Source organism: Solea senegalensis, linkage group LG5 (assembly GCF_019176455.1).
Source record: "Solea senegalensis isolate Sse05_10M linkage group LG5, IFAPA_SoseM_1, whole genome shotgun sequence".
Classification (NCBI taxonomy): domain Eukaryota; kingdom Metazoa; phylum Chordata; class Actinopteri; order Pleuronectiformes; family Soleidae; genus Solea; species Solea senegalensis.
Genome location: NC_058025.1, coordinates 3,488,749 through 3,507,736, shown reverse-complemented (window position 1 = coordinate 3,507,736; position 18,988 = coordinate 3,488,749). Strand labels below are relative to the sequence as shown.

The following is an 18,988-nucleotide window of genomic DNA, read 5'->3' as shown; positions in this document are numbered from 1 at the left end:
GGGAGATTTCCACTGAGCAGAAATAAAACAGTAGCACTTTCACAAAGAAACACAACAAAGCCATTTGTCAAATACAGTGTGTAGAAGGTCAGAGTAAAGTAAGTCTCTTTCTTGTGCAGGAGAATGAGATTAGAGTTCTGACCTGTAATGACCTCCTTCTCCACTGCTGCACACAGATGTTTATGATTTATTCTCACTAATAATTAAGAATAATAATTCAACATGCTGAATCTGTATCAGCATCCTGAGAGCGTCACTTTACAGAAGCACAAAGTATCCACCAATCACTCCAATGTAAACCCAAACGCAACAATGTGAGCCAACTGTGGATTCCATGAAGTTCATGGGAGAAGATTGGGGTTAGGGACCAGGATATGACCGAGGTCAGGCTTAGGATAAATATCCAGGTTAGGCTTAGTGGATATCCACTGTTGGCGCACACTCTGACTTTTATTTTATGAATAAAATATGTCGACGTTTGGGATGAAAAGGGGCGGGGCAGTGAGAGATGATCTCGGTGATTGGCGGTTCATCTGCAGCTCATCAGAGACAAAGACAAAGCCAACACAAGAAGACAACTGGAAATTTGGACATTTGGAGTCAAATACAAATACAAATAGTCAAGTGACTTCAACTTTAATTACGAGCGTGGAGAAGATGACAAAGACACTTGATGTTTTGCTCGTCTCGTTGAAGAAGAAAGCAGTTGCGGTCATTTTGTTTGCTTTGTCATTCGTCTTTGTGTCGTGTGATTTTCTGGAACTAAACCGTCAAACCCAGTGATCTGTCTCATCGAGGGACAGCGGATGTGGTGCACAAACACCGCCCTTGACCACTGTGGTTAGCGTGTCCTGGACCTAAGACCAAGGCTTTCAGTGTGACCACACTGTCTTTCACAGCGTTGACCCACAAACGTCTGTGATCAGCTGGGGATCAGTGGTTTGTGGTCAGACGCAGAACGTGTCGGTGATGACAGTGGATTCAAATAAGGCAAACAAAGGTGAATCCCTAAGTGTTCGCCTCCGCCTCTGTGTGCGGCGAGTGAGCGATTAACAGAGTTAATCATCGACTCCGTGGAAGTGGAAACTGCTGTGCACGTTCAAATAAACACACTCCAAGTCATTTACACACCGAAAGCAAAACACGGGCCAATACATGAGCTCAATATTTGCTCAAGGAGGTCACTTATCAGTTAAAACAATAACCAGGATCTGATATCAAACCAAAACAACCGGAAGTGATCCTCTCGTGAAGCAGTGTGTTTGCGGATGTTACCCATAAACGACACTGAAGGGGTTAAATGTGACGACGAAGCAACGCCGTTTAAAAAGTCAAGAAATCCTGACGGTGAAAAAGTAATCACAATCACATTTGGTGAGTAAACACGGCCGCACGCGTTAAGCGAGTGCTTACGTGAAGGGGACGTTAAAGGTCGCGTGAGGGCGGCGGCACAACCTTCTGCAACTCAGACGACGTGTGGACGCAGCCCATAAATGGTGCTGGAGCTGCAAGTTTATAATATGCAGTGATTGGAGGGGCGGGATACATACGCACACACATTTATTTGGGGTGGGAGGTATTTCACCACCTTGTATGGTGGTGCTCCTTCACTCTGAGCAGCAGGAGGAGTCAGCGTGTGTTTGTGTGCTTTTTCTTGTCAATTTCGGAGGTGGTAAGAGGGGAGTAAATCAAAGCCTCCTCCTCCTCCTCCTCGTCCTCCTCCTCCTCCTCCTCCTCCTCAGAGAGGAGAGGATCCAGACACTGAGCTGACGTACTGAGCCGTTCTATCAGGTTTTTATCAGGCGTCATGATCACGCTTTCATTTATGTGAGTGTGCAGTAAAATCTGTCACACAAAGTTAAGCTCACCTCTAACTACTTTACTGACTGTCTACATTTCCCCTGTCTTTGTTACTCATTATATATATTTATCTATCTATCAGTTAGCTAGCTAGCTTGCTCAAAAGTTAGGCAGCTAGCTGTGTAATTGGGTAGCTAGTTAGCTAGCTAGAGCGAGATAATTAGGTGCTAGCTAGGTGTGCAACACTTCATTCTCTATCTTGTTTTACCAGTCTTATGCTGCCATTGTCTATAAACTGTAAAACTAACCTACCTATGGTTAAAATTAGGTCACTTGACTAACCAGTTACAAATACTTTGTTACTGCACTTAAGTCCAAAATTCACATATCTGTACTTTGTTTTTGTTTATATTTCTAGCAACTTTTACTTTTACTCCACTACGTTTCCCCTAACTATCTTTGTTACTACCAAATAAAATCCAAAGAAGAAGAGTTGGTATTATGGTCTGGTCTGAAGTTATATAGAGCAACATTAAGTGTCACATACAGACCAGCAGGGCCAGGAATTGAACCCACAAATTGAACCTTAACACTGAGCCATCATGGCTTTATCCTAACTCCTTACTTTCTGATACTTAAGTACAGTAAATGTCATATACTTTTAAGACTTTTACTTCTACCAGGCATTTTCTGGTAAAGATACTTGTACTTTTACTCAAGTTTACATGTAATGTACTTTATACAAGACTGCAGTTTTATTGGTTATTAAACTCACATCTAATCTACTGTGCAAAAGTCTTTTAGATTTGTTGTTTCAGCAGCGCTCTAATGACCATATGGTATAATTAATTCTCAATCGCCTTATTGGACCACGTTCAGAAACAAGGGGTAAATATTATTGCAGTTTTAAAATAACACATTGTTCAGAATAAAAATGCTTCTACAGGTCGAAGTGTCAAATATTTAGACTCTGACTCTAAAACCTGGAGTGGAACCTTAATATAATGTTACTGCTGTGAAAAAGCTCTACGACACCAGGTTTATTCCAGACATTCGTGATCATTACACGTGTGTATCATCATTCACATGTGTGCGTTAAACTCATTGACAGCTTGTTCTTATATAAAACCAAGTGTAATTATCATTCCAATCCGAATGCCAAAGAATCGGAGAATTTGAGACCTTTGCACAATACTGGCGCTTCTTTCCTTGTGATTTAAAACAGAAATCCATGTGATGGTTAAATCTGAATCAGGAGCTGCAGCTATTGACAGATTAACTGTACATTTAGACCCCATCAAGTCCCATATCTCAATCCATATTTATATCGAAGGTAACCAACCTTTTCATTGGGCGCCTTTTGATGGCGTCACCCAGTTTAATGGGAGCTTCTGCTAAGTTTCACTTAGGGTTTGGTTTTAAAAAATAATAGACGTTGAAATGCTCTAAATCCTCCTCTGAACTCAGTAAAATGCCAGGACTCTTCAGTAAGAAGATGTGCATGTGCTGGGCCTGCAAATATTTCACAATAAAAGCCTTGCTGGGCGGGAAAATGAATGTAAACAGGGAACAGAAAGAGTAGAATGCTTTTACTTTGAAATGGGTACAGGACGTGGTGTATTTGTGACACAGGAAGGCCCTGACGAGAATGACGAGAGGCTGTGCGGAATATGCAACTTCAAAAAAATGTAAAATAAAAACAGGAAAAAGACCAAGAGGATCAGTCACTTCATCAGAAAGTGAACCCAAGCTCATGATTCTACACTCATGTTATTGTTGTGAGTGAAAAAAACGCAGAGCAGAAGAAATTACAAGTGTTTAAATCTAAATCGAAATGCTAAATGTAATTCAGGAACGGACGGATTGAGTATAAAAGTTATTTTTCTACATATTTACATTGTTAAGAGTGACAGAAAAGATGAATTTTTGTCTCAAATCACAGGTAAAATTGAGCAAAGTAAGCCAAATTGTCCAAAAAGTATAGAAGGCAATAATACAGCTGTAACCAAATTTACACTGGTCTCTCCGTATGAACCACATGGGAAATGTCTGAAATCCTCATGCCTGTCATTTTGAGTGCAGCCTGTGAATATGAGCGCTGGCAGCGCGACCCTGTTAATGATATCACAAAGGGAATCAGAACTGGCTGTGGAAATCACACTGACAGTAAGAGGAGACCTCACAGTCACGATGACCCGAGGTTTGAGAGCTGGAATATGGGATGGCGTGTCGGGAAAATGCTCCCCACAGTGCCCCCTTGCTGGCCTGGGGTAAAAAGCAAACTGGTTCTCAAAAGGGTTTTATCTGAACTAACTCCAAAACTGCCCAGAACCAACACCTAGCATCTGTTTGTGATACAGCCGTGAATCACAGCGTCTCGACCACAGGCCACTTTTAACACCAGAACTTCACACATCACGTGGGTCCACTTGTTTTCAGGTGCGCTGCAGAGGAATCTCTTGGGAAAGTCTGCGGCACTAATCCTGCGGCGCAGCGTGTTAAGCCCTGAGCAATCAGCGGGCATCAACCAGGGGAGATGACAGGTGAGTCAACGTCGCACAAAAACACTTGCAAAACAACCAACCACACACACAAAAAACACACACACAGATCCCCCCCACCCACACACACACACACACAACCGCAATAATGTTGTTTTCATTGAGCTGTCACAGATTTTGAGTGACTGCATCTGAACATGACATCTCACCTTCACTTATCACAACAAACTGCTGAAGATTTTAGTGGTTGAATCCACTTCTGACACTTCGCTGGACACTTGTTTGCAGTTATGTAGCTGTTGGTTGTGACTAAAGAAGAAGAATTCCCTGTGCTCAGTGTGGGAACGGCACAAAACACTTTCACATGCACGTTAAAAGTCTGATTGTAGTCGGACTAAGACAATAAGTCCATTTTCTTAAGTCATGTAAACGTTTTAGTCTTAGTCGGACTAACATACCTGGATAATGCGATTCATAGTCCAATTACACTGGACTACAAATAGTCTTTGACCGGGAAGTAGAAGGAGACAGCGGCGGCTTCTTTCTTCAGACAACACGGCAACCACAAGAGTCATTCTCCATCTAATTTGTATCAAGACTAACATGTAGAGCAGGTACTGAACATACAGAACCACAGCATGATCCACCTCACCATTCACCGTTTGTTTCTGTGACGTAAAGGTCAACAGGAAACTCAATACACACTGGCTTATAGAGAGATACAACGCCACCTATGGACGCGGAGTCAGACGTATGCGGCAAATAAATCTTTTTTTCTCCTAGTCCGATTGCCTGTCTTAGTCGGACTATGGTCTTAGCTCGATGAAACTGCGCATGTAAACGAGTGAGTTCAGTCACCGGTGATTTGAATGTAATGTTTAGGTATAAAAGTTACGTGCTACAGCTTTACGGGAATATTGGAGGCTAAATTTAAGGTCTGAGTCACCACTGAAGAAGGAAATTGATAAAGAGCTCCAGTGGCATTCGGGATTGTTGGTGTTTCCTCATCACTGTTTCTATCTTTTTTTTTTTTTACAAAGTAGAAGCTGGAGCGACATTTAAGTTAAGTGATTTGTAAAAGTCAATATCCGTCCTATTACACATTTACTTTCTATCAGCACACCAACTTTTCTACTTCTAGTACTAAAAACCTAAAGATTTGAATCATTGATTTTCAGGGTTGTGTTTTTAAAATGTGAAAAATCAAAACAAACCGACGTAAACCCACTTTATATCTAAGTTCCCTGTGCTCCCATGAGAAAGAGTGCACTCACCTTTATCACGGCACCTCAACACCTCGCTGTGTTCTGCACGTAAACCACGCTGCAGACCTTCCCTGCTCACTCACTCTCTCACTCACTCACTCTGTTACTCATGAAACTGGCCAGGACACACAAGCTCCCTCTCTTTATCTCACCCTCCCTCTCTCTCTCTCTCACTCTCTCTCTCTCAGCCCCTGCACTGCCTACTCTGACACGAAGGACTTCCCGCTTGACAGGCGTCACCATAGCAACCCACTCCGGCCCTCCGTTCAAAAGCCAACCCTGGCTCTTGGCTCTTGTCAGTTTTCAACCTCCTTCACTGAAGCAGCTCCATTGTTGTGATAAGGTGATATTTCACAGCGCAGGGTTCACCAAAGGGGAACGTAAACAGTTCATCACCTCCACCGCCCAGACACTGACCAATGACTCCACAGCACCCACTGCCTACTTTATCTCTCCCATGCCTCCTCTCCTCCCCCATCCACCACCCAGCACCACCCAGCACCACCTCTCCTTTTGTGTGCAAAGGCCAGGTCTGTGCCTCGCTGAAGGCCTGAGGAGAGAACAGAAGCTCTGTGTTCTTCTCTGGAAGTGTTTCACAGTCATTTCTCAGCGATGCAGCATCAGCCACTGACGGCTGCAATTCCCGCTGACTTTTCCTCCCAGTGATCACGCCCGTCTATGTAGGAGGAAGTAAGAGGGAACTCGAATATGTTTAGCACTTTTATGCAGCACATTATTCAGAGGAGGAGATGTGGTTAGTGTGTGTGTGTGTGTACTGATATGTCCGTCAAATTCCACCGAGTTAGCTCGTTCCAACACACACACGCACACACACACACACACACACACACACACAGCCAAGAACAGTCCAAAAAGGAGTGAAGCACATTCTCCTGCTACAACAGAGCAGAGAATTGATCATGCGAATAACACTTAAGCCCAAAATAATAAGCAAGGATTTCCAGTTTGTCCACATTTGTTGCCAATGAAGACAAACAGTGCAAACCCTGAAATCTAACCTGCTCACAGGCTCAGACACGAGACGAGGTTACGAGGTCCGATCTCTGCAGGCGAGTGATCCAGTCACCTGTGAACAGGTGCAAACAACTTCAAGTCACTCACATGCACTTTGTGTTCAGGCAATAAAACAAACTCAAAGATTGGAGCAAGAATAACACGTAGCTGGGTCTAGACGGGGGTCACTGTGTTTGTATTTGGTCCAAACACTGACCTTGTCAGGACCAAAACCTGGTTCTTATGAGGTAAAACCACATTTGAATGAATGCAAGTCAATGCAGTGACCTAAGAAGAACAGCTACACAAACCTGTGTGTGTGTTTGTATTTGTTGCCTCTTTAGGACCTTGTTTTTTGGTCCAAACACTGACTGTCAGGACCAAAAACCTCGTTCGAATGAGGCAAAACCTAATTTTAAGTGTCCTAAGAAGGACAGCTAAACAAACCTGTGTGAGTACTTGTATTTATAGCTTTTTGAGGTCCAAAAAAACTAAAAACCTATCTTTGAGGGGACATTTTGTTTAGGCCCCACAACTTTTCACAATTAAGACCTGGTCTTAGGGTTAGGGTATGGGGCTAAGGAATTTGTTTCAAGTACCTTTAACCGTTTTATATAAATACTTTTTATTCACATCCTATTTATTATTCAGTTATATTTATTGTCATGGATTTATCTCTCACCAAAGCATATACTCTTATAATGTTTGTATTTCATATCTGATGCTAATATTGTGTTTTCTTTATATTCCATATTTGTTATTTGTGTTATTTTAATTCTGAAGGAGCAAATGTAACACACCCAGAGTGATTTATGAGTGAGTATTCAGATTTGGATCCAGGACATTTTCTTTTCTGCCATAAACACTGAACCAATAGTCTTTAAAAAAAGACCAAAACCTGGTCCTAATAAGGCAAACCCTATCATTTAAGAGGAACTGGTGAAGTTTAAGATTTTGACTTGTGGTTCAGTTAAGGTTAAATTAAGTTTAGGGTTAGGCATTAACCCTTTACACTTATTTTATGTATATATTTTATGCATATATGTTATTTTAGTCTCTTTGTAATATTTATATTTTTCTTATGTATGTTTATACTTTTTTTTACAAAAGCATCTCTTTTTTACTTTTTACTTTATGCTGGTGTTTTTGAGTGGACAGCAAAGTAAGAATTTCATTGTACAGGGAAACGTGTTTCTTTACTGTGCATATGACAATAAACACTTTGAATCTTGAATCTAATCTTATGCTTAAAGTTTAAATGAATGGGAGTGACCTAAGAAGAATAGCTGTGCGTGTGTGTGTACGTGTGTGTGTGTGTGTGTGTGTGTGTGTGTGTGTGGCCAGTTCCAACTTGAAACTGAAGCGCTCAGCTATTTTTTAATAATTCAGTGGTCTGGCTTGGTTAAACAGGGCAAAGATCCATTTACTGAGCCCGTTCTCCTCACTGGACTGTTTTTAACCAGCTGAGCCTCCGAACCTGAAGCAACAAGGTTTTTAGACGAGAGGCTCCTCCCCCTTCTTAATCTGTGTCCTCCTGGAGACAGGAGACAGGAGACTGCCGCTCTGCAGCTAAACCAGGTCATCACACCGGTGGTGAGTGCAGCAAAAGCCTGGTACTCACCACTGCAAAGACAGGACAAGGCATTTCAGAGTCACAGTCATCCGTGAGAACTCAAGCGTCTATAACACACACACTGCAATTTAAAATATGGTCATAGCCATAAAAAGATTATGAAATGACTTTACACCTAAGCCACCTGTCAGCACCACATGACTCTCCCACTGTAAAGTCTCGTCATCCTGTGACATTCCCACGCTGCACACAGGAAGTAGTTTAGGTCAAGACAGACGGCGGCAACACAACAGCGACATTGCGCTAGTAAAGTGAGACGCGACAAACAGGTTGGAATTGGACTGAACACACAAAATATTTCTTCTTCTTCTTCCTCTACTGTCTTCTCCCAGACACACCTCTCCCGTATGTCCTTGTCTGTTACACCAACTGTCCTCATGTCCTCCTTCCTTCACAACATCTATGAACCTTCTCTGTGGTCTGTGGACCATCTCAACCATGTCTCTCTTACATTACCTCCAAACTGTTCAACCTGAGCTAATCCCGTCCCTCCTGGACGCCCCCCCAACAAAGATCTCAGCATCTTCAGCTCAGACATCTCCGTCTCCAGCGCCTCCTGTCGTTTAGACAGTGCCACTGTCTCCACGCCATACAGCAAAGCAGGTCTCACCTTCCCTTTCACGTTTGCTGCTGTCCTTCTGTCACACTTTTATTGTCCACTGTCTATTGCTTTGGATGGTTGACCCCAATGTTTTCGGTCTTACTCCAACTAACTAAGTTTTATTCTAATAAAAAAACTCGTCTTTGGCAACATGAAGGGATAAGCTCCTCTTGTCTCCACCCACCCCTGCTCTGCTGCTGTATACACACAAACTCTCCCTCAGTCAGGTCTGATAGTATTGCTTGACGCGGCACACAAATCGCTCCTGCTCACCAAGACCAAACAGAGGCGGAATAATAACATCAAGAGCAAACATCTGCCAAAGGTGACGCACTGTGGCTTTATGTAAACCATGACATCAATCTGTTACGTAATCAATAAGTGCTTAATGCCTGTAGCCCTCTGGCTTTTCCCCAGCTCCACTCTTATATTCCACAGAAACAAGAGGTGGCATGTCTGCACACATCACAAGATAAAGCCACCATCAAACAGGAAGATAATATATATCACTGGAGAGACACGAGTGTGCAGATAAAACGGTGCCGTGTAGGAGGAACCGATAAGGACGACACTGTGTGTCTCATTCATCCCGCAGGTCGTCCTCTGAGGACGGACTCGTGGAATGTCTCTGAGAACAAACGCGACGGCATCACGGTTTATTTTAGCAGTAAACAAACATTCTTCTTCCCGAGCAAGACTCGCAGCTCTGTTGACTGATGAGGACAAACATCTCCAGCAGAGTCACAAATCCTCATGAGACCTACGGCTCACAGGAAGTATGAGTCAAAAAAAAAGAAAAAAAGATGGAGTCACGGAGGAGGGCGTTTATAACAGATTACCGTTTCTCTTTTGTTTGCCGGTTTCAGAGCCTGACAGTGAAAGAAGGAACAGTCTGAACAGAATCTGGAACAAAGAGATCTGAATATGAGTTATTATCTCCAGAGGCTTCGAGCATCATGGACTCCACTGAACATGTCCGCGCAGGAGAACTGACTCTGGTGCCATCAGGGCTTCGTTATGAACCACCTGCATAAAGAAACTAGTGTTTCTAGGGTTTCCACAGTCTTCTGGTGGTTTGGGCACCTGATAGGGATGCCACAGGGGCGCCTCCCAAGCGAGCTGTTCCTGGCAAGTCCAACTGGGAGGAAACCTCAGGTGGAGAGATTATATCTTCTCACTAGCCTGGGAGAACCTTGGGATCCACCAAGACAAATGTGGAAAGAGAAATCTGGGGCCCCCTGCTGGAGCTGCTACTGCGACGTGATCTTGGATAAGCGGTTGATAGTCGATGGATGTTTGGTTGTTTTCTATATTATTATTACCATTAAAAGTGTACATTTAAAGTTAAAAAAAAGACCTCAACCTTAACGTTTCCGAGCTCCTACCACAAAACCGAACCGCTATCTTAAGTCCTTAATCTCAGAGATCATCACACTGCTAAACCTTCTGGGATTGACCGTTTTATTTGTTTCTTTTATTCCACCTTGTCATTGTATTGATCATTGATGTGTTCGCACTTCAACTTGTGCACACACAAGCCACACGGGGGCGCTGACGCAGCTTTTTTTAAGACTTTTCTGTTTGTTTTCTTACATAGAATTGATTCCCTGTCCGCTCTCTTGCTTGGTTGTTGGTTCTGAATTTTAACAATCGAATTAAAAAGTATATATTGGACCTGTACAGTATATTACAGTAACAACATCTTAGTTCTAATGTGACTTGGTTATAACAGCGGTAATAATGAGATAATAAGGCTACTATCAAACGTTTGTTGACAATTATCATATGATAAAGTTAAATTCATCCCCTCTTAAGTCACAAGCTTAACTGTTACTGTTATTACCAAGTTATTACTATGTTATTACTAATCAAATAAGATGACATTACCATAATAGTACTTCTGTTTTCCTAAGTTATCGCCATAATTGCGCCATATTGTTGCTAGATTGTAAAACAAGGTGTTGCCCAGAACAGGGTCAAAACAAGTCTCCGGGGAGAACAATAATGCATTCATCTGAAATATGTCAGACCAAAACAGCAATTAAAGACACAATAGAAGGAGGTTTTGAGGAGGATGACGACGACAACCATCCTCCTGAAACCACACAGTAAATTCTGTCATGGACTGTGGTCGAGTCCTCCTCATGTTTACTTTTCCCCACAAATAATTGCTCAACTGTTGCTCAATGAAAACAGTGCGGGAAAATCTGGAAACCGGCGTGACGAACAAGAACAGGTCTCAATCGTCGACCTGTCAGTGAGACGGTGATGAGCAGTGACATGATGCTCAGAGACACAGTAAAATACAGTCAAAACAAAATGACACAGGCTGAGAGGAGTAAAAACTCAGTGTGAAGTTGTCCAGTACTTACTGTACACGGCGGCAGAGCAGTGAGGTCGTCTCAGTGCAGAAGAAGAGGGGAAGTGAATAAAAGAAAGGAGGGAACCTCTTCTTCCTCTTCTTCCTCTCTGCGTCTCCCTCCCTTTCCCTCGTTCTCAGACCAACACAGTGTCTTTTATCTCTGCTGGAGGATTCAGTGTGTGGGTCTGAGTGTTTCACTCAATGCATGTAGGAGTGAGTAAATATGTGTGTGTGTGTGTGTGTGTGTGTCAGCTCACACTGTGAAGCTCATTATGGAGGAGAAGGCGCTCAGTAATAGTTTCCATCCACAGCTGGAAATAATAGAGCTTCCACAGACACAGGCCCAGGCTTGGTGGCACCGCCCTCTAGTGTTTGACAGACATGCAGCAGAAGACGAGGGCTCAACAACAGACAGTGGAGCGGCATCAATCACTGTCTCGCTCTTTAAATCAAGCACAAAGCAACGTCTGCAGTTAAGTCTGTGGAATCCAGCCTGTGTTGTGTAAAGTATCTTAAAGGGATCCCTTACTTTAACTTCTACTAAAGTCATTTTCTAAAGCAGGATTGTCAGAAATAGGAGCCAGAACCTGCAGGATGCATTTCACATTTTAAATCATAGGGAGAAATACCGAATTTTTCAGTTCCAGATACCTGTGAAGTTGTACTGCACACGTTTAAATGGTAAAGTTATGCATAATATTTTTGAAATTGCACTTGCATTTATTACATTAATGTAAAACAAAGGGGAAAAAAATGTTGTTTCTTAACTGTAGATCAAATTGAACTGTACGTGGCCCCTGAATTAAAGTAGAGAAGTCACATTTGCTAGAAATATAAATAACAAAGTACAGATATGTGAATGTTGTACTTAAGTACAGTCACAAAGTATTTGTACTTTGATAGTCAAGTGACTTCCTTTTAACCGTAGGTAGGTTTGTTTTACAGTTTATAGACAATGGCAGCGTAAGACTGGTAAAACAAGTTAGATAATTAAGTGTTGCATAGCTAGCTGGCTAACTAGCTACCCAAGATTTGGGCAACCTAGCTAGCTAGCTAGGTAGCTGATAGATTAGTGATTTTAAAATTGGTCAAATAAGACTGAAAATTAGAGAGAGGTTAAAGAATGATCTCACATTTTTTTCAGAACAGATTTGAAAAAACACTTTTTTAAATTAAGAATCACTCAAACACCTCTTAGCTGAACTATGCATGTGCACATATGAGTAGAAATGTATACATAAACTGTATGTAAAGGCCCCCCCACACACACACACACACTCAAGCGTTTCCTGTGTACAGATCAGCTGTTTTTGTGCGATCACAGTGTGAAACTTTATCTGTCACATGTGTCCTTGTTCTCAGACATTTTTTTTTCCATCCTCCGCCCAGAAAATGTTGCCATGATTAGAAATAAATCATTGATTTGAACTTGTAAAATGTTCCTTAATACTTTCATATAACAGTTTACTCTTGTAAACTGACATTTACTTTGTAATGGGGTAATATTTAGAACTGGAAAATGCATTCAAAAAATAAATTGCTGAATAAGTATATTAAAATAGGAATAAATAAAAGTATTCATAAATAAATGAAAGTCAGCCATTAAAAAACATTGATGAATACGTTTTTTCACTGTATTTATGCATTTATTTATTTATTCTTGTATTAATTCATTCATTCTTTTGTCAGTTCATTTATTTATTTCTATATTTAGTTATTTATTTTTTATTTAATTTATAGTCCTCCATGAATGTCAACTTAAATATATGGTAATTATCAGTTTGGAGTCACAAACATTTCCATGTGAAGGTATTTCATTAACTACAGCCTAGATTTATTCTCATTACCAGGGAGCACTGTAATTAAAATTAAATAAGATATTACCTTCTTATTTAAAGATTTTACCTGGTAATTTCCAGCCAAAAACAAACTATAAAAGTACATTTTGTGTAAAATGAAAAACCGTCTTCTGTCTTTTCTAAAAACAAGTGAACAAGACTCACTCACGACAGGTACAACGCTGCCTCTCAGTGGTCATAAAGTGAACTGTGGTGACATGTGATATTTTAACCAGCAGATTGTTCTCATTCGACTACAGAGAAATGATACGTTTATTCCTTTAGAACCCTAAGAACACAGAGCATTTAGGCTGTTTTTTTTTTTCCATTACTAAGTATATACAGAGGCTATAAGAATGTGCAATATAGAGTGTGTTAGAAAATACAATTTTAAAGGTTCATGCTTGTTTTTATACCTCTTTAAAGCAGGGGTCTCCAACTCAAATGACCTTGGGGCCACTGAGTTTGTTCAGGTAAAAACAGAAGCGGTGGGCAATAAGGGCTTACAATTAGAATACAATAATGTATATTATTTTACATGTATTTTATTGCCTGATGTGGCTTTTATGTCTTTTTTCATTATTCATTCTTCTGGTCGACTGTGGTTATTTTAAAAGGCTTTACAAATAAAACTGGCTCAGTGGTAGAGCATTTGACTACAGATCAAGAGGTCCCCAAATGTAAACTTGATATCATTTGGAGGGACACATGTGGCCTGCGGCCCACGAGTTTGAGACCTCTTTTTTTTTCTTTTCTTTTTTTTAAAGGGACCTCTCGTGGACCACCTGCAGTACCCCGCGGCCCAGCAGGGGGCCACAGACCACACTTTTGGGAATCCCACTAGACTAGACTAGACACCAGACTCCACCCCCTCTCAATATTCATTATACATATCAGGAATTTTTCATAAAATTACATGCAGTTATATAAGAATAATGTAATGTGAGCCTTATTTCAACAAATGACTGACATGGACAGAAGAGTAGTGAAGACAACGCAAAATACAGTTTAAATAATGTTGTATTGATAAAATAAACAAACAAAAAAACAACAAAAAATAGGCCTTAATAATTGAAACTTTTTTTTTGTTTCAGTTCTTTTCCAGTTCAAATGATTTTCTTCAGTTTTTAGCTCCAAAAGTTCAAGAGAGTTCAAAGATCTCACCGCAATCTGAGGAACACGCTCTCCTTCCTCCTCGTCTTCGCTTGAAGTGTGTGTGTGTGTGTGTGTGTGTGTGTGTGTGTGTGTGTGTGTGTGTGTGTGTGTGTGTGTGTGTGTGTGTGCGTGCGTGCGTGTGTGTGTGTGTGTGTGTTCCTCTGGGCTCTCAGGTGCAATGATGGAAAAAGGGAAGTGACCTCAGTGACCAGGAAATATATAGTAACAGGAAGTGACATCACCTGACCCGGAAGTATCTCAACATTTGATGTTGGCATAGTTCCCAGAACCACGCGTTTGCTCAAGGGCTCTACAGCGCCCCCTAAGGTGAAAACAGTTCCACCGAATTTCCCAAATCTTGGTGGGAAGATGTCGTAGACCGAGACGAACAAAAAAGTCAACCGGAAGTCGACTGTTTTTTTAATTTTGGCGATTTGCATCGTATTTTAACGAGCGCGTTTATCGTACCGACAACCTTTTTACTAGATTATTATTTTTTTTAGTTTGTCTAATTAAATTGTACATTACAACACTATTAATTTATATTTTCCAACCTGAGGTTACAATAACACAAAAGAAAGTGACATTTGTTTACTCTTTTATTTGCATCTTACAAAAATATTCATAATGAATTCATATTAATTAATAAATATCAATTTTACAATAAAGAGATGATTAAGATTTGCATCATGAATTAAGGTAAAAAAAAACAAGGTCATATTGTACATCTGAGCCAGAGAAAGAAAGAAATCTATATTTACACTTCACAGCTTTTGTCTTTATCTCAGTGTAAAAGAAACTAAATACAAAAAGTATCAACATATTTACATTATTTTACATGATCGCTATCTTCACATCACCACAGGGACTTGTCTGAGACACAGTGAGACACAGTGAGACACAGTGAGACACGTGTCCTCCTCAGCTGATCACATAGCGACACAGAGGACAGGTGCCAAACTGGTGGTAGATTCTGAGAGCGCAGCGTTGACATAGACACCGGTGTCCACAGCGCAGCGTGATTTCGGCCTCCTGGTCCAAACACACCACGCACTGTTTGTCTGTCACAGTCACAAAGAGACGAGGACTCTTAAAAATGTGACAACGTCAACAAACAAACTCTTCCTCCTGCTGCGGTCGAGGATGGAAACTTTGTGTCGTGACTTTTGTTTCTTACCGACTGGGATTTCCTCGCTGCGCCTGGAGGCGTCGCACTCGTCGAGGGTTTTGCAGAGAATTGAGACGCTGGACGTCAAACTGTCGATGTCGTCAGCATGAGACAGTGCAGGTGCAGGTGCAGGTGAAGGTGCAGGTGCAGGTGCAGGTGCAGGTGCAAGACAGGATCTGTACGTGATGAAACCTCTTTTCTTCGCTGAGCCTGTAGCAAAAACAAACAAAAAGAAGAGCAGGACAATTGGAATTAGTGCTGCAAAAATCAAACAACAACAAAACAGCCTGCGAAGTTACAGTTTATTCCTACAGCACATTTAAAGGCACAGTAGGTAAAAAATGAGTCGCCTGTTCTCTTCCAAGTGTGTTTGAGGAACTACTAAACTATTGTAGCCTCAATATCTATAATAACGGAAATGATATCATCTACTTTAAAGAAATGAACAAGTGCCATGATAAAAATCTTAAGTGCTTTTGTTTTCACTTTTTTGCTTTTAAAATGAGTTTGTTTTAATTAGTTTTTAGAGTGAGTTTGCTAGTTTGTATTAGTTTATATGGAGTATTTACCAGGTGCAAGATTCAAAAAAGTCATAATAAGTATTGTGTGTAATTTTAACCCTTAGTGCTCACACGGCACAGATCCGTGCCGCAGAGCATCCTGGGTAAATTGCCGTGGTAATAATACACAACTCCTTATGTTATGAAAAATAAACACACTTCATATGAATCCTAAAGGATTATTTATGAAATAAATTTAGAAAACCATATATATATATTTGCATATTTTGACTACAATTTTAGTTACAATTCAGTTATAATAGTTATTATACCTTTAGTTTATATTTTTATTTCAGTGAACGAAAATGTTTTTTTACATCTTTAGTGCCAAAAGCAAAAGAACTACCTCTGTGTTTAGCTGTGATCTTACTAACTGGTCTACTGATATCTGAACGGAAACTTACCCTGGAGGAAGATGGACCGCGTCTGTCCATAGACGTCTATCACGGCCCACAGCGGCCGCGCGAGGTCCACTCCACACAGAAGTTTGCGTTTTCTGACGCTGTTGCTCTTCAAATATACGTTGCCACCATGTGAGACCCAGAACGTCAGCTCCGACCCCACCCGGCAGAAGGATTCGTGCACGAGAGCCACCCAGTGTCCGGGGCGGTCCGTGAGGTCGGGTATGGCCATGCAGGGCAGAGGCAGGGCCTGGGCCGAGGGCGGCACGTTGGTGAAGCCCACGCGCAGACTGCCGTCCCACCTCGTCGACTGCGCCTCCACCCGCACGCACACCCTCTCCTGGACCTTCACCGCGCGGTTGCTGAACACCAGGCCGTTTCGGAACGTGTCGCCGGTTCTCTCCGCCCGGCGACAGTCGCGGCTCAGACGAACGCTTTCTCCCACAGCGCGGCTGTGAAAGGTCAGGGGGTCGAGGCAGAAGAGGCCACAGCAGTTTGACATCGTATCTGATACAAGAGCAACTGTGAAGGAAACATAAACAGGGTTATACATCGATTACCAAAAGCTGTTTTTTTCTCTGTTTGTCTTTGAGGGACGTGAATTAAGAAATGATTCGATTTTGGTGGTGATTTGAGTACGGATCCAATTGGTTCACACATTTTTGGTCATAATATTGCTAAATAAATCTGAATAAAAATTAGTTTCAGTGGCTCTTTAAGTTGAATTTTTTTTAATTTTACCTTAAAAAAGTAGATTTTTTTTACATGACCACAACTACATCAAACCTGAAACTCGAGTTCTGCAGTTTACTGGAAACACTATCAGTGGCCGGCATATGGTGGCAAACAATTATGAAAGCAAAGATATGAGTCACATGAGACTGTGGAGGAAATCATTACACCAAAATGTACTTTCATACTTACTCCAATCGGACTTTACTGTTGCTGTAAAATAATCACGTGTCATAATCGAAGGTAATTAACTTCCTGTGAAAGCACTCCATGCTTATGTGACCCGCAATAAAATATCATAGTTTATATAAACACGATTAATGCTGTGTAACAAACTAAAATACAGATACAAAGCAATAAGTATCGTAGTAGTAGATAATCTTATCTTTTTTGATAATAATCAATAATAATTGATCTTTTTTAGACTTTTTTTGTGTTTGGCATGTTATATTAAAAAAGTAGTTTTGCTTTATTTTTTTAAATGTTCAGATATGTCAAATAATTTGACATTAGCCCCTCAATTACTTAGAATAAAATTAACTATATTAACTATGTTTAATGAATGAAATGGATGCTTATTATTTACTATTCCTGTATTTTAATTTTGATGATTATGTTAAGGGATGTTACAATTAAAAGGGACAAATATTTTCTTTTCTTTGTTGTATTTAGATTATTAGAGCTAGAACTAGACAAAATTATGCAAATAATATTTTAGAATTTTGTAGTTTATTCATTAGTTGCGTATTTGATATTTTATTTTCTGCACTGACTCCGTGTATGTTTTACAATTTGATGTTGCAGACTTTACTGATCACATTCCTTCTCCCCGACGTAGTCACCTGTGCAGCTGTGAACCTGTTTGACAGTGATGTGATTAACTGTCAGACAGACAGACAGTCAGACAGACAGTCAGACAGACAGACACACTGACACGTGTGGAACTTCCTTATCTAAACCAAATCAAAGTCGACGCCGCACCAACACACACACTGAACAAACTGAACCGCTCAAATGTGTCATTTAGTTCACGGTTGCCGCAGTAACCCGCACACAGATCAAAGGGAGGTGAGGACTGTGTCCATCTGTCTGTCTGTCTGTCTGTCTGTCTGACTGTCTGTCTGTCTGCGTTTATTTTGACCATGGCACAGAAGTGAACAAAGAACTGTAGATTAAAGAGCAGGGAAAGAATAAACTTCAATCTGTTTTTAAGAACTTTAAAGCATGATTGTGAACTTTGAACTGTAGGGGGCAGTATTTCACATCTCAGTCCAAAATCACAGATTAGTTCTTCTGATTCTTATTCTTTCCCTGTTCTTTAATCCCTCTGGATTCTAATCCACAGTTCCATTTTAGTGCTTTTGTTACTGTTTCTCTTTCTGTTTTTGTTTGTTTTTGTTGTGGTATATATTTGTATTTATATTAAAATTATTTAAACATTATTTTCTTTTTTCATTATTGATCATAATTTAATTATTTGATGAATGGTTTCAAATTGTATATATATGAATTTTATTTTACTGGTGATGACTCGACTCACACAACTGTGGCAGCAATAATAAAGTATTTGTAAAAGTTTAGACAGTGTGCAAGCGTCTCCTTGCTAAAGGTGTTTAATATTTTATATATAAAATATTAAATATTAAAATAAAAGGTTAACATTCTACTGTTTACTGTCCATTACTAAATAAATAATATAAAGAAACAATAACAATAAGATACAATAATATACTGAACAATTCAATAAGATCAATACAATAAAAAGCATTTGCATTTTCAGCAACTGATATTTAAAGTAAAGTAAATCTCTCACCGCTCGTGTCGCTCGCGTTGCTCGTCTTCATGATTAAGAAAGACCAACAGCTTGTTTTCTTCTCGTCTTCACAGAGGAAATGTTTCACGTGTGTGAGTTGCTTCTGTTCTTTATGTCATTTGCAGTGAGTGAAGAGGGAGTGTCT

General features: G+C 40.6%; 2 protein-coding genes across 9 annotated transcripts in view; both read right to left on the bottom strand.

Moving 5' to 3' along the window:
• Positions 1-11,233, bottom strand: part of sorbs3 (sorbin and SH3 domain containing 3) — a 34,997-nt gene extending 23,764 nt beyond the window's left edge. For 4 of the 8 annotated variants that reach the window (XM_044025840.1, XM_044025846.1, XM_044025843.1 and 1 more), the window contains exon 1: positions 5,576-5,683. The gene's annotated coding sequence lies outside the window, so the exon portion shown is untranslated. Of the gene's footprint in view, positions 1-5,575; positions 5,685-6,585; positions 6,654-11,186 lie in introns of those variants that run through there. The other 4 variants (XM_044025845.1, XM_044025847.1, XM_044025841.1 and 1 more) reach the window with 3 other exon arrangements.
• Positions 11,234-14,780: 3,547 nt separating this feature from the next.
• On the bottom strand, positions 14,781-18,988 carry LOC122769363 (E3 ubiquitin-protein ligase NEURL3). Its single transcript, XM_044025848.1, has 4 exons — positions 18,844-18,988; positions 16,302-16,820; positions 15,347-15,547; positions 14,781-15,230 (listed from the first exon to the last, which is right to left on the bottom strand). Exons 1-4 carry the CDS (start codon positions 18,872-18,874, stop codon positions 15,091-15,093), a joined length of 891 nt encoding a protein of 296 aa, XP_043881783.1. The 5' UTR covers positions 18,875-18,988; the 3' UTR covers positions 14,781-15,090.

Coding starts and splice junctions, on each gene's coding strand:
- LOC122769363 (XM_044025848.1), bottom strand. CDS start 18,874: ATGAAGACGAGCAACGCGAGCGACACGAGCG. Junction 15,548..16,301: donor GCGGTCCATCTTCCTCCAGG/GTAAGTTTCCGT, acceptor TTTTTGCTACAG/GCTCAGCGAAGAAAAGAGGT. Junction 15,231..15,346: donor CAGCGAGGAAATCCCAGTCG/GTAAGAAACAAA, acceptor TGACTGTGACAG/ACAAACAGTGCGTGGTGTGT.